The sequence below is a fragment of the Pseudophryne corroboree genome, chromosome 5 (genome assembly GCF_028390025.1).
Source record: "Pseudophryne corroboree isolate aPseCor3 chromosome 5, aPseCor3.hap2, whole genome shotgun sequence".
Classification (NCBI taxonomy): Eukaryota; Metazoa; Chordata; class Amphibia; order Anura; family Myobatrachidae; genus Pseudophryne; species Pseudophryne corroboree.
In genome coordinates this window covers 491,724,758-491,741,244 of record NC_086448.1, presented here as the reverse complement: position 1 = coordinate 491,741,244, position 16,487 = coordinate 491,724,758, and the positions used below count along the sequence as shown (strand labels likewise).

Genomic DNA, 16,487 nt, shown 5'->3' with positions numbered 1-16,487 from the left:
CTTTACCAACGTCCCCCTCAGAAAGGGAGACGGTTTTGGAAGCCATTCACAAGCTGTACTCTCAGCAGGTGATAGTCAAGGTACCTCTTCTACAACAGGGAAAGGGGTATTATTCCACTCTATTTGTGGTACCGAAGCCGGACGGCTCGGTAAGACCTATTCTAAATCTGAAGTCCTTGAACCTGTACATAAAGAAGTTCAAGTTCAAAATGGAGTCACTCAGAGCAGTGATAGCGAACCTGGAAGAAGGGGACTTTATGGTGTCCTTGGACATCAAGGATGCGTACCTCCACGTTCCAATTTACCCCTCACACCAGGGGTACCTCAGGTTCGTTGTACAAAACTGTCACTATCAGTTTCAGACGCTGCCGTTCGGATTGTCCACGGCACCTCGGGTCTTTACAAAGGTAATGGCCGAGATGATGATTCTTCTTCGAAGAAAAGGCGTATTAATTATCCCATACTTGGACGATCTCCTAATAAGGGCAAGGTCCAGAGAACAGCTAGAGAGGGGATTAGCACTGTCTCAAGAAGTGCTAAAACAGCACGGCTGGATTCTGAATATTCCAAAATCCCAGTTAATGCCGACAACTCGTCTGCTGTTCCTAGGGATGATTCTGGACACGGTTCAGAAAAAGGTTTTTCTCCCGGAGGAAAAAGCCAAGGAGTTATCCGAGCTTGTCAGGAACCTCCTAAAACCAGGAAAGGTGTCTGTACATCAATGCACAAGAGTCCTGGGAAAAATGGTGGCTTCTTACGAAGCAATTCCATTCGGCAGATTCCATGCACGAATTTTCCAGAGGGATCTGTTGGACAAATGGTCAGGGTCGCATCTTCAGATGCACCAGCGGATAACCCTGTCTCCAAGGACAAGGGTATCTCTTCTGTGGTGGTTGCAGAGTGCTCATCTATTGGAGGGCCGCAGATTCGGCATACAGGATTGGATCCTGGTGACCACGGACGCCAGCCTGAGAGGCTGGGGAGCAGTCACACAAGGAAGAAACTTCCAGGGAGTGTGGACGAGCCTGGAAACGTCTCTTCACATAAACATTCTGGAACTAAGAGCAATCTACAATGCTCTAAGCCAGGCAGAACCTCTGCTTCAAGGAAAACCGGTGTTGATCCAGTCGGACAACATCACGGCAGTCGCCCATGTAAACAGACAGGGCGGCACGAGAAGCAGGAGTGCAATGGCAGAAGCTGCAAGGATTCTTCGCTGGGCAGAGAATCATGTGATAGCACTGTCAGCAGTGTTCATCCCGGGAGTGGACAACTGGGAAGCAGACTTCCTCAGCAGACACGACCTTCACCCGGGAGAGTGGGGACTTCATCCGGAAGTCTTCCACATGCTGGTAACCCGTTGGGAAAGACCAATGGTGGACATGATGGCGTCTCGCCTCAACAAAAAACTGGACAGGTATTGCGCCAGGTCAAGAGATCCGCAGGCAATAGCTGTGGACGCGCTGGTAACGCCTTGGGTGTACCAGTCGGTGTATGTGTTTCCTCCTCTGCCTCTCATACCAAAAGTATTGAGAATTATACGGCAAAGAGGCGTAAGAACGATACTAGTGGTTCCGGATTGGCCAAGAAGGACTTGGTACCCGGAACTTCAAGAGATGATCACGGAAGATCCGTGGCCTCTACCTCTAAGGAGGGACTTGCTTCAGCAGGGTCCCTGTCTGTTTCAAGACTTACCGCGGCTGCGTTTGACGGCATGGCGGTTGAACGCCGGATCCTAAAGGAAAAAGGCATGCCGGAAGAAGTCATTCCTACTTTGATTAAAGCAAGGAAGGAAGTAACCGTGCAACACTATCACCGCATTTGGCGAAGATATGTTGCGTGGTGCGAGGATCGGAGTGCTCCGACGGAGGAATTTCAACTGGGTCGATTCCTACATTTCCTGCAATCAGGATTGTCTATGGGTCTCAAATTGGGATCTATTAAGGTTCAAATTTCGGCCCTGTCGATTTTCTTTCAAAAAAAAATTGGCTTCAGTTCCTGAAGTCCAGACTTTTGTTAAGGGAGTGCTGCATATACAGCCTCCTGTGGTGCCTCCAGTGGCACCGTGGGATCTCAATGTGGTTTTGGAATTTCTAAAATCTCATTGGTTTGAACCACTAAAAAAAAAGGTGGATTTAAAATATCTCACATGGAAAGTGACCATGTTACTAGCCCTGGCTTCGGCCAGGAGAGTGTCAGAACTGGCAGCTTTATCTTACAAAAGCCCATATCTGATTTTCCATTCGGACAGGGCAGAACTGCGGACTCGTCCGCATTTTCTCCCTAAGGTGGTGTCAGCATTTCATCTGAACCAGCCTATTGTAGTGCCTGCGGCTACAAGTGACTTGGAGGACTCCAAGTTACTGGACGTTGTCAGAGCATTAAAAATATATATTGCAAGGACAGCTGGAGTCAGAAAATCTGACTCGTTGTTTATATTGTATGCACCCAACAAGATGGGTGCTCCTGCGTCTAAGCAGACGATTGCTCGTTGGATCTGTAGCACAATCCAACTTGCACATTCTGTGGCAGGCCTGCCACAGCCTAAATCTGTAAAGGCCCACTCCACAAGGAAGGTGGGCTCATCTTGGGCGGCTGCCCGAGGGGTCTCGGCATTACAACTTTGCCGAGCAGCTACGTGGTCAGGGGAGAACACGTTTGTAAAATTTTACAAATTTGATACTCTGGCTAAGGAGGACCTGGAGTTCTCTCATTCGGTGCTACAGAGTCATCCGCACTCTCCCGCCCGTTTGGGAGCTTTGGTATAATCCCCATGGTCCTTTCAGGAACCCCAGCATCCACTAGGACGATAGAGAAAATAAGAATTTACTTACCGATAATTCTATTTCTCGGAGTCCGTAGTGGATGCTGGGCGCCCATCCCAAGTGCGGATTATCTGCAATAATTGTACATAGTTATTGTTAACTAATTCGGGTTATTGTTTAGGAAGCCATCTTTCAGAGGCTCCTCTTTTATCATACTGTTAACTGGGTTTGATCACAAGTTGTACGGTGTGATTGGTGTGGCTGGTATGAGTCTTACCCGGGATTCAAAATTCCTCCCTTATTGTGTACGCTCGTCCGGGCACAGTACCTAACTGAGGCTTGGAGGAGGGTCATAGGGGGAGGAGCCAGTGCACACCACCTGATCGGAAAGCTTTACTTTTTGTGCCCTGTCTCCTGCGGAGCCGCTATTCCCCATGGTCCTTTCAGGAACCCCAGCATCCACTACGGACTCCGAGAAATAGAATTATCGGTAAGTAAATTCTTATTTTTTCTCATAATTTGAGCCAATTACCATGAGAAGGGGGGGTTTACGGGCAACTGGAAACCCCCCTGCATTTTCCTATGTTGTTAACCGTTTGTCTACATTCCTGGTTGCTATAAGGGCAATGTGTCCACCTTTCCTCTTTAGAAGATTTGATACATCTCACGCCATGCCTTTTGCATGCCTGTCTCCATTTATACCTAATATTATCATATAGCATTACCATGAGCATTAACAGTTTAAATTACTGTATTGTGGGCTGAATTAGCTTTGTAACGCTAACGCTTACTTTTTCCCTGTATTATTGCTTTCATTATTCTCACACAAAAATGTGACAGTTCCGGCTATTTAAATTGAGTTTCATTAGTTAATTTGATAATAAAAATCCAGAAAAGCTTTACGTTTTGGCATTTTCATCTTTATAAATGTCACAATCGTTAGGATAGACTAAATTTGTATGTATAGAACTCCCCCTCTCTACACCCTACGCACACGCACTGCTAATTTACTGATGAGAAGAAAAAAAAAATTATGAAATCAACTGTACCCATTATATAGATGAGAATCTAATCAATGATAATGGAAAAATGTAGCATTAAAGTACAGTCACACAATTAAAATACTTTCTTCTTTCTTAACCTTTAAATTTTAAGTAGATGAATATGCTCTTATTACAGAATGAATGTTAGCGTTTAATTTTTTTCAGTGAATTTAGCACGAAAAAATGATCAAAGTACATTTGTGCCGATTTTGTAACCCAAAGAGCTGTGTGACAGGCGGTTATTTAATGTATCTTACAGTATAAGGCATTTCAGATATGCCAATAAATATTTTATCACTCTGAATGTTAACAACGACATTGAACTATTCCATTGCATTAAATTGTCAGTTCTATTGTGGGTAGAAAGACTGCTTTAACCCAGCAGTTACCAATCTAATTTGTTTTGCATTTCCTGTTTGAGAACATCCTGGGCTAGCAACTGTGTACTATTGGGTCAGATTGTCCAAAGCAATCTAAATACATTTTTATGGCTTTTTCGGGTGTTTTTTAAGAAAGATTTTATGATCCTCACTGTCTTTTTCTGACTTTAGCAGTCTTGTTTGATTGTGTGGTTTAACACAGTACTTAGTTACAGAATATGGTCAAATATAATATCAAAGGAGCATGCCTTAACTTAAAAAGTCATAGCACTTAACAAAAAGTAAGTGCTTTTTAAGTGAACTAAGATTTGAGCTGCTTTGGCATATATTTCTGTTAATGCTTTAACCTGCAGTGAACCCACTATATAAAGTATTTTTGGCTCGTCCTGCATTTGGGAATTTGAACAGACCTTTTATGGTAACAGTGAGAATTGAACTGAAAATAAAACATCAAATACAAGTTACCTTATACAACATGGTTGTTGACAAATATGTGCCTATCAATGGATGGGTTTATTTATTTTGCTTTTCCTTTACTCACAATACTTATTGAAGGACATTGATGTTAGCCTTTCTTTCTGAAAGGACAGACAACAAATAAGATAGGTGACACTCGGCTGTATAGCAATACACACAAAATATATGTGTGTGCTAATGTATATACTATACTAAAGTGCCAAATGTCATGGTTGGCAGATTGTAAAGGTAATGGTAGGTGGCACCACTGTGACGGATGTCTTGGAAATGGCCAGACCGGTATCAGTTGTAATCTGACATCTTGTGAGTCAGTTTGCACAATGGCTAGGCTGCTCATGGCATGGTGACATGGTAGTGGGTGCCCGGCAGATGGGACATTCAACATTCTTTGACCTACTACGGTGTCACGTGTTTACTGGTAATACCTCATGGAAGATATTGCCACACACCATGGACAGCGCAGTTGCCGACCATGGGTGCTTAATGATTGTAACCAACAGCACCTGTCCAGAATTAACTGTTGTAGCAGATAAGCGACTGGCTCAAATCACATCCATATTCAGTGCAGACAGACACATATCCTGCAGTTGAGTGCAGCATACTATAGCGACCATGGAATATGGAATCAGAAGACACACAGGGGGTTATTCAATTGTTTGAAAAGTCAGTTGGATATCTAATAGACAGGAAAAAACAGACACCCAACCGACTTTTCAAACAATTGAATATCTCCCACAGAGTGTCCCTGTTAACACTACAACACCAGACACAGCTCCTCATTTGGGCTCATGATGTCACTAATTGGACCTTGGAAGACTGGCAACATGTTGCGTGGACAGATCAGTTGTTCACAACATGAATCCAATTGAACATTTATGGGACGTGGTGGAGAGGTCCATTCGCACCCAAGAATGCGCACCTGCTAATATCAGGTAGCTGTGGGAAGCTATCCAGATGGCATTGGTCAACATAGGTCAACATAGGTCTTCCATCCACTTTGTGGAATCGAAACCTCGTCAACTTGCTGCACATATTTTAGTACATTGGTCCCGCCCTCCACTCTATCTGCATCCATCTGCTCTGTCATGTTCACAAAGTGAAGTGGACCTACTAGTGCAAAATAAACTGTATAAAAGCAAAAGTGCTTATCCACAGAGCCTGTCCTCTCAATATTCAATCACAGATTTTTTTAGGGATCTGGTGCATAAATGAATAAAATAAATATAAAATAACCTAGTGTATACAGTTTACAAAATAAAAAAAGGTTATGACATCATATTCAGGAATCATATTCATATCCCATATTCCATGAAAAAAAAAAAAAAACGTACCCCCTTTAAGACATATGACCCGGGAATTTCCCTGCTCAGACCTGGGATTTTTTTCACAGAGCCTTTCAGACATTCAGTTTTTTCCAGATTTGAAAACCGCGTCATCGTCTTAAGGGGATGGTTCATGACCTCCTCATTCCATTGAGACATGATAAACAGAATCGCAGTGTCTTCACTGGCACACTTCTCTGCACAGCTCTGTATTCCTCTCATGTGTGGTGTCTGTCCCTCACCGGCTGCCACTGATGATGTCATTAGCAGGCATTAGGCTGCCCTTCCTGGCCAATTAAAAACGTTTACATGCGGCCACAGAGTAAATTCCCGGGCCATGTCATTCAGACTTAACCTGGGAAGAAAGACCCGGTAAAAACCTGGGTCACTGCAGGGTTGGCAATCGGGGAACACGTTCCCGGGTTGGTGTCTTTCAGAAATACCAAAATCCCGGGTTGATGCATGCTCATGTGAAAATCCCAGGATTGTGGCGGATGTCTGAAAGGGCTATTATTTGACAATAAATTCGGAAAAACAAGGAAAAAGATAAAATCATAGAATAGTAAATAACAAACGTACAAGACGTTATCTACAATTCTGTCCAACTAAAGAGTTGGTACATTCTCCGGGGGAATGCAGAAGTGGTTCATACAGTAGTGCGTGTGTGTGTGTGTGTATATATATATATATATATATATATATATATATATATATACCAACAAATGTAAAACCACAGCACTCACCACCCCAAAAGCGGGGTGCAGTGTCTGCAATCATAGGGTGGGGTGCATGTGGCCCATGGCCACCTACATAAAAATATACAAACAGAAAGTTCAGCACTCACCAAAGCAAGCTCACTTATTTTCACAACATCAATAAATAAATGATGGGGGTTTAGGTAGTGAATTGGCCAATGCACGGAAGCCTGCAAACCGCTCGCCAAGGTACCCCATCTTCATGCAGGTCCTACACTATCACCGAGTCTCAAAATTAAAATGAAAACCTAGCAACTGTGTCACACATAATATAACTGCAAATATGCCCACTTGGTTTACTGTGTATCTGCCAAATACTCCATGGCTTTTAAAGGTGTGTGTGTATATGTATATATATATATATATATATATATATATATATATATATATAGAGAGAGAGAGAGAGAATATGCTGCACCTCACCTCCATGTGGGGAATTCAAGTGTTTTATGTACCGGCAGCCACTAGTTGGTGCCCGACGAAGCGCAGCCACTGGTGCTGACATTACTGTTATGATCTGTCATTTTGACGGACTGATAACTAGTATATACGTGTGTGTGTGTGTGTGTGTGTGTGTGTGTGTGTGTGTGTGTGTATATATGTATATATATATATATATATATTCAGTGTGTATATATATATATATATATATATATATATATAAAATATACACACATACATATCAGCCATAACATTAAAACCACCTGCCTAGTATTGTGTAGGTCCTTCTCGTGCCCCCCAAAAAACAGCTCTGACCAACCAGGGCATGTGTTTTACAATACCTCTAAAAATGTCCTGTGCTCTCTGGCACCAAGATGTTAGCAGCAACTCCATTAAGTCATGCAATTGTAAGTTGTAGCCTTGATGGCTCGGGCTTGTTCTTCCAGCCCCACCAGCAAGCATGTGCCTGGGTAATTAGGGATTACATACGTACTACTGGTGGATATGATGCCGGCTGTCAATATCCCGACAGCGACATCCCACCCACCAGAATGCCAGCAGCGGGGTGAGCGCAAAGAATCCCCTTGCGAGTGGGAATAGCCATGGTGCGCCGGGATTCCAGCTGGCAGCATTGTTGGCTGTCGGGATTTCGGCTGTAGGTATCCTGAACGCCAGGATGCCAACAGCCGGAACAACTGCATCCCGGTAATTAGTACCTGCTCCCCCAATACACACACTCTCAACGCCTTGGAACCCATGGCCCTGTCGCCGGTTCACAGATTGTCCTTCCTTGGACCGCTTTTGCAGTGTACTAACCACTGCATACTGGGAAGACCCCACAAGACCTGTCATTTTGGAGATGATCTGACCCAGTCATCTAACTATTACAGTATTGGTCCTTGTCCAACATAACTTCAAGAAGCGAGTTTTACAAAGGTACCACTGTAACGTGATAATCAATGTTTTTTACTTCATGTTACAGTGTATTTAATGTTATAGGTAAACAAACTTTTTTGATTGTGTTTTTATTTACTTCACCTGTTTTTCTGTTTTTGAAAATGTAAGTCCTTACAGTAACTGCAGCTAAATTCTGTAGATCTGATAAATGCCCTTATTCGACAGGAGAATTATCAGATTGGTGTACACCTGTACGCACTGCACAATTTTTAGCTCGGCGTGTGTGTGATGTCTTCAACGGGATTGGGAGGTTGGGGAACCAGATTGTCAAACAGGACATGAAAATGTGATGCCATTTACTGTATTGGATCCTGCATTCACACTATACAATTATAGGGCTGATCATTCAATTGTCACCCGATCAGCCCAATAATTATATAGTTTTTAGAAACTGACATCATTTAAAAGGCCAGGATTTCACATGATCATACATGTATAATAAGTAAATTTCATGTTCTGAATACATTGTTATGCTCCATCTATATATGGTTTGCTTGAAATAGACTACACATGACACTACAGTGTTACAAATGATATTGTAAAGACATTACTTTTCATATTTTTAAATGTTCATTTAGTTGCTATTATATGGCAATGGGGTTACTACTTTTCTACTGTTTACAGATATGTTTTCGTACATCTAGCCTCAATATGCCACACAATGTTAGATGCCTGAGCCACCAGGTCCCGTGCAACTCTGCTAGTGTCTGGTTTATTTTTTTGCTGAAAATGCATCTTAGTCACAATACGATGTGACTAGGGTTCACCAGTAGACTGTGCTGATAAATTTGATATGTGACACTTGAGTATTGTGTGTGCTGAAGGGATCAGTATGAGATCCCAGCGCTCAAAATACAGACGCCGGGATCCCGATTTTGAAGAAGACGACAGGGATGAGTAAGGGGTGTTCTCACCTCTCTCCAACCCCCTAACCCTCCCTATCCGCAGCCTAATCCTAACCTCCCCCCTTGGTGCCTAACCACCCTCCGGAGGTGCCTAAACCTAACCCCATGTCCCCGCTGCCTAAACCTAACACCCCCCCCCCCCCCCCCCGCAGCCTAACCCTCCGAGGGGGGTGTCTAACCCTAATCCCCGTGGGACGCAGCCTAACCCCCCCCCCCCCACCCCACCCCACCCCTGAAGCCTAAACCTAACTTCCCTTCCCCATTCTGTATTCCGGTGCCAGGATGGTGTACCCATTCTGAATTCCGGTGTCTGCATTCAGAATTGGGTCGGTATCCCGGCATCGGTATTCTGAGTGGCGGCATACCGACAGGAGGGATCCTGACTCCTTCCCTGACTGAGTCTGTATACCGAGCACAGTGGAACTTTTATTTGAAAAAAAACTGCAGCTGCTACACTGTAACGATTCATATACCGATTTAGAGACTCTGTAACGATTCACTGTACGCTACACTGTAACGATTCATATACCGATTTAGAGACTCTGTCACTCGCAGATATAAAAGTGTCAAATATCAGAATTAATCAGCGCAGTTTCCTGGTGTATCCTGGCTGCATCACGCTGTGACTAAGATGCATTTTCAGTAAAAAGAAGCTAGCGGAGTCTTGCGGGACCTGGTGCTCCGAGAGGGGCTTTTGGCGCGACTGCGGTACTTGTAGGAAATGTTTCCAGAAGATTTAGCCAAACTGGTGAGACAATTTATACCCATAAAATGGTCAGAAGATGGGGATGTTTTGCTTTATGTTGAAGTATGGAATCAACATGAGCACTAAATTGATACCTGACACAGCAATAAGAGAATGGAGAAAACAAAGAGAAAGAAACATTGTGTTTGTTTTTAACAGTTATGATTGCAAATACATTTTACGAATATTATTTCCTGTCCTGCCATAGAAACTGGAGTTGGATCGATTCATGCTGTATGCCCATGGACCGGACCTGTGTAGAGAATCAGATTTGCGTCATGCTATGGCGAACTGCTTTGAAGCGCTAATGGGTAATTAATATACAACCTTTTTTATGTTTTTATTTTGCACTTGAACCATTCATGGATTTTTTTATTCTTTTTGCCTTCTTTAAAGATTTTGAACACGTATGCTCTGCCATGGTGGAGGAATACTAAGCTTTTCTCAATAAGAGATGCATATTCCTGGGGGCATGTTCTATAAGTAATTATTCTTTTAGAATAGAGTCTTGCTTTTTCTTCATGGGTCGCTTCTAACGCCAGCATATTTTTGGGTTCTGCTTTATAGGTATTGTGGGATAGTTACAGGGGGATCCGGTCTGAAGATCGACAGTGTCTAGGTCGACAATGTTTAGGTCGACCACTATAGGTCGACAGTCACTAGGTCGACATGGATTGAAGGTCGACAGGGTTTCTAGGTCGACATGTGCTAGGTCGACAGGTCTAAAGGTCGACATGAGTGTTTCACATTTTTTTTTCTTTTTTTGAATTTTTTCATACTTAACGATCCACGTGGACTACGATTGGAACGGTAAAGTGTGCCGAGCGAAGCGAAGGCACCATGCCCGAAGCATGGCGAGCGAAGCGGTGCACTAATTTGGGATCCCGGTCACTCTACGAAGAAAACGACACACACAAAAAAAATCCTCATGTCGACCTTAGACCTGTCGACCTAGCACATGTCGACCTAGAAACCCTTTCGACCTTCCATCCATGTCGACCTATAGTGGTCGACCTAAACATTGTCGACCTAGACACTGTCGATTTGATGAACCACACCCAGTTACAGGGTGATCCCAGTTTTATCATAACCAGGACAGTTTGCAGGAACGTACTGTGCATGCAGTGCTGTTGCTATCCTTCTTTCTCATTTGGCTGTTCCTACTCATACAGTATATTGGGCTGTGGTATATTTTGAGCATAATGTCAACATGTTCTGAATGTCGACACACTAAATATGTGCCGATAAACTTCACAATCAGATATAATCAGGGCATTTTGTTTTTTAGAGAATTAAAGTTTTGAAGACATTGTATTTCAAGCATGATGACAGACCAAGGCTGCTGATTATGGCACTGCACATGTATTTGGTTTGCAAATAATAATGCTTATTATGGCAGAAAAATTCAGTAAGGCATTGAAACTGTTCATTATAAACTGACATGTATTTTATATAGTTCTATAATGGTGTCTGAATGAAGGTAAATTTTTTCCAATCCCTTCTCAATGATCATCAACTTTTCTACAGGTGCAGTTTATCTGGAAGGTGGACTAGAAGAATCCAAGCAGTTATTTGGTAGAGTGCTCTTTATCAATCAGGTAATACTTTTGTGACTGTCTTTATGTTAACTATATTTTATATATATATATATATATATATATATATATATATACGTGAATAAGAAAAAAATCATATTATTCTCTGAAATCACTTGAAAGTGAATGAAACAAATAATAATTGCATGGACAAAAATGATGGAACCCTTAACCTAATATTTTATTGCACAATCTTTAGAGGCAAGCACTGCAATAAAGAGATTTCTGTAGCTATCAATGGAACTTCTGTACCTGACAGCATGTAGTTTGGCCAACTCTTCCTGAGCAAACTGATCCATCTGTCTCAGACAGAGATGATTGTTAGAATATTCCAATGTTTTGTTCCTACCCATTCTTGGGTCATTTTAGCGGTGTGTTTTGGACCATTATCCTGTTGGAGGACACTGGTCAGTATGTTTCACTCCAGACTGCTTTGATTTTGCTTTGTGCCAGACAGAAGAAAGCAGCAACAAAAGCAAGCCTTCTCCATTTCTTACTATAGGTGTGGTGTTCTTTTCTTTGAAAGCTCTATTTCTCTGACGTCCTAGTGGATGCTGGGAACTCCGTAAGGACCATGGGGAATAGACGGGCTCCGCAGGAGACTGGGCACTCTTAAAAGAAAGATTAGGTACTATATCTGGTGTGCACTGGCTCCTCCCTCTATGCCCCTCCTCCAGACCTCAGTTAGAATCTGTGCCCGGCCAGAGCTGGATGCACCTAGTGGGATCTGCTGAGCTCACTAGAAAAGAAAGTATTTGTTAGGTTTTTTATTTTCAGTAAGATCTGCTAGCAACAGACTCACTGCTACGAGGGACTGAGGGGAGAGAAGCAAACCTACCTGCTTGCAGCTAGCTTGTGCTTCTAAGGCTACTGGACACCATTAGCTCCAGAGGGATCGAACACAGGGCCCGACCTCGATCGTCCGTTCCCGGAGCCGCGCCGCCGTCCCCCTTGCAGAGCCAGAAGACGGAAGATAAAGATGAAAAACGGCGGCTGAAGACTCCTGTCTTCATTAAGGTAGCGCACAGCACTGCAGCTGTGCGCCATTGCTCCCATAGCACACCACACACTCCGGTCACTGTTGGGTGCAGGGCGCTGGGGGGGGGGGGGGCGCCCTGGGCAGCAATTAGTTTTACCTTTTTGGCACAAATAGCACATAATACAGTGTATAACACTGTATATGTGCAAAAACCCCTGCCATTAACATTATAAAAAGCGGGAGAAGCCCGCCGCTGAGGGGGCGGGGCTATCTTCCTCAGCACAGCCAGCGCCATTTTCTCTTCACAGCTCCACTGTGGAAGGACGCTCCCCAGGCTCTCCCCTGCAGTATCCAGTACAACAAGGGTAAAAAAAGAGAGGGGGGGCACATAAATTTAGGCGCAATTTGTGTTAATAAGCAGCTATTGGGAAAAATCACTCAGTATAGTGAAAATCCCTGTGTTATATAGCGCTGTGGTTTGTGCTGGCATACTCTCTCTCTCTGTCTCCCCAAAGGACTTTGTGGGGTCCTGTCCTCAGTCAGAGCATTCTCTGTGTGTGTGCGGTGTGTCAGTACGGCTGTGTCGACATGTTTGATGAGGAGGGCTACGTGGAGGCGGAGCAGGAGCCGATAAGTGTGATGTCGCCCCCTACGGGGCCGACACCGGAGTGGATGGATATGTGGAAGGTGTTAGCCGACAGTGTCAACTCTTTACATAAAAGGTTCGATGACGTAACAGCCTTGGGACAGCCGGCATCTCAGCCCGCGCCTGCCCAGGCGTCTCAGAGGCCATCAGGGGCTCAAAAACGCCCGCTAGCTCAGATGGCAGACACAGATGTCGACACGGAGTCTGACTCCAGTGTAGACGAGGATGAGACAAATGTACAGTCCACAAGGGCCATCCGATGCATGATTACGGCAATGAAAAATGTGTTGCACATTTCTGACATTAACCCGGTTACCACTAAAAAGGGTATTATGTTTGGGCAGAAAAAGCAGCCAGTAACTTTTCCCCCATCTGATGAATTAAATGAATTGTGTGAAGAAGCGTGGTGTTCCCCTGATAAGAAACTAGTGATTTCTAAGAGGTTACTGATGGCGTACCCTTTCCCGCCAACGGATAGGTTACGCTGGGAGACATCCCCTAGGGTGGACAAGGCGCTCACACGATTATCTAAAAGGGTGGCACTGCCGTCTCAGGATACGGCCGCCCTAAAGGAGCCTGCAGATAGAAAGCAGGAGTCTATCCTGAAGTCTGTATATACACACTCAGGTACTATACTGAGACCTGCTATTGCTTCAGCATGGATGTGTAGTGCTGCAGCAGCATGGTCTGATACCCTGTCAGACAACATTGATACCCTCGACAGGGATGCTATTTTGCTAACCATAGAGCATATAAAGGACATCGTCTTGTATATGAGGGATGCACAGAGGGACATTTGCCGGCTGGCATCTAGAATTAATGCAATGTCCATTTCTGCCAGGAGAGTATTATGGACTCGGCAGTGGACAGGTGATGCTGATTCTAAAAGGCACATGGAGGTTTTGCCTTATAAGGGTGAGGAATTGTTTGGGGACGGTCTCTCGGACCTCGTATCCACAGCAACAGCTGGGAAGTCGACTTTTTTACCTCAGGTTCCCTCACAGCCTAAGAAAGCACCGTATTATCAAGTACAGTCCTTTCGGCCTCAGAAAGGCAAGCGGGTCAGAGGCGCATCCTTTCTGCCCAGAGGCAGGGGTAGAGGAAAAAAGCTGCACCAGACAGCCAGTTCCCAGGAACAAAAATCCTCCCCTGCTTCCACTAAGTCCACCGCATGACGCTGGGGCTCCACAGGTGGAGCCAGGTGCGGTGGGGGCGCGTCTCCGGAACTTCAGCGACCAGTGGGTTCGCTCACAGGTGGATCTCTGGGTTCTGCAAGTGGTATCTCAGGGATACATGCTGGAGTTCGAGTCGACTCCCCCTCGCCGTTACCTTAAATCAGCCTTGCCAGCGGCTCCCAGGGAAAGGGAGGTAGTGCGGGCGGCTATTCACAAGCTGTACCTTCAGCAGGTGATAATCAAGGTTCCCCTCCTTCAACAGGGACGGGGTTACTATTCCACAATGTTTGTGGTACCGAAACCAGACAGTTCGGTGAGACCCATTCTAAATTTAAAATCCTTGAACACTTATGTAAGGAAGTTCAAGTTCAAAATGGAATCGCTCAGGGCGGTTATTGCGAGCCTGAAAGAGGGGGATTTTATGGTGTCGCTGGACATCAAGGACGCTTATCTGCATGTCCCCATTTACCCACCTCACCAGGAGTACCTCAGGTCTGTGGTACAGGACTGTCATTACCAATTCCAGACGTTGCCTTTTGGTCTGTCCACGGCACCGAGGGTATTTACCAAGGTAATGGCCGAAATGATGATACTCCTTCGGAAGAAGGGAGTTATAATTATCCCGTACTTGGACGATCTCCTTATAAAGGCGAGGTCCAAGGAGCAGTTGTTAGTCAACGTAGCACTATCTCGGGAAGTGCTGCAACAGCATGGCTGGATTATGAATATCCCAAAGTCGCAGCTGATTCCTGCGACGCGTCTGCTGTTCTTGGGCATGATTCTGGACACAGAACAGAAGAAGGTGTTTCTCCCGGTGGAGAAGGCCCAGGAATTGTCATCTCTGGTCAGGGACCTCCTGAAACCAAAACAGGTGTCGGTGCATCACTGCACGCGAGTCCTGGGAAAGATGGTAGCTTCTTACGAAGCAATTCCCTTCGGCAGGTTCCATGCAAGGATCTTTCAGTGAGATCTGTTAGACAAGTGGTCCGGATCGCATCTTCAGATGCATCGGCTGATCACCCTGTCCCCGAGGGCCAGGGTGTCTCTGCTGTGGTGGCAGTCACTCAGGGAAGGAACTTCCAAGGACAGTGGTCAAGTCAGGAGACTTCCCTTCACATAAATATTCTGGAACTAAGGGCCATTTACAACGCCCTGAGTCAAGCAGAACCCCTGCTTCAAAACCAACCGGTGCTGATTCAGTCAGACAACATCACGGCGGTCGCCCATGTAAACCGACAGGGCGGCACAAGAAGCAGGATGGCGATGGCAGAAGCCACAAGGATTCTTCGATGGGCGGAGAATCACGTGCTAGCACTGTCAGCAGTGTTCATTCCGGGAGTGGACAACTGGGAAGCAGACTTCCTCAGCAGGCACGTCCTCCACCCGGGAGAGTGGGGACTTCATCCAGAAGTCTTCATGCTGATTGTAAATCGTTGGGAACGGCCACAGGTAGACATGATGGCGTCCCGCCTCAACAAAAAGCTAAAAAAATATTGCGCCAGGTCAAGAGACCCTCAGGCGATAGCTGTGGACGCACTAGTGACACCGTGGGTGTACCAGTCGGTTTATGTGTTCCCTCCTCTTCCTCTCATACCCAAGGTACTGAGGATTGTAAGAAAGAGAGGAGTAAGAACTATACTCATCGTTCCGGATTGGCCAAGAAGAACTTGGTACCCAGAACTACAAGAGATGATCTCAGAGGACCCATGGCCTCTGCCTCTCAGACAGGACCTGTTACAGCAGGGGCCCTGTCTGTTCCAAGACTTACCGCGGCTGCGTTTGACGGCATGGCGATTGAACACCGGATCCTAACGGAAAAGGGCATTCCAGATGAAGTGATTCCTACGCTGATAAAGGCTAGGAAAGACGTGACAGCGCAACATTATCACACTGTCAAAGTCAGAAAAATATCACGCTGCACGTTGCCATATATGCACCTCATGCGCGTGCCTGCTGCACGTGCACATTCTCTCCCGTGCGTGCGGATATACGCAGCCGCGTGATGGTGCCTCGGCCATGCGCTTGAGCGCGTGGTATGTGCATTTACGGTAGACTTTGTGCGTCTAGCGGGCGACTCAATCGTTTAATAATAGAACCAAATAGCTCGTTTTATAGATAATGTTCCCCTTAATGATAACTAAGTTTGGTTAATGTGACTTGTTCACGGACTTGGGAATCCCTCTTTTTGTTGTACAAAGGGTCTGATTAAGGTTGAACAGTGGTGTCTGGTACCTAACCGAAGAGTATTTTTATAGCAATAATCCGGTGTTGGTTAGGTAAAGATTAATCGCTCCTGCGTGTA

At 45.0% G+C, this 16,487-nt stretch overlaps 1 protein-coding gene across 2 annotated transcripts in view; it reads left to right on the top strand.

Moving 5' to 3' along the window:
• Positions 1–16,487, top strand: part of DROSHA (drosha ribonuclease III) — a 604,359-nt gene that overhangs the window by 451,797 nt on the left and 136,075 nt on the right. For both annotated transcript variants that reach the window (XM_063922973.1, XM_063922974.1), the window contains 2 exons: positions 9,999–10,101; positions 11,318–11,388. In XM_063922973.1, coding sequence (XP_063779043.1) covers positions 9,999–10,101; positions 11,318–11,388 — 174 coding nt within the window. The remainder of the gene's footprint in view (positions 1–9,998; positions 10,102–11,317; positions 11,389–16,487) is intronic.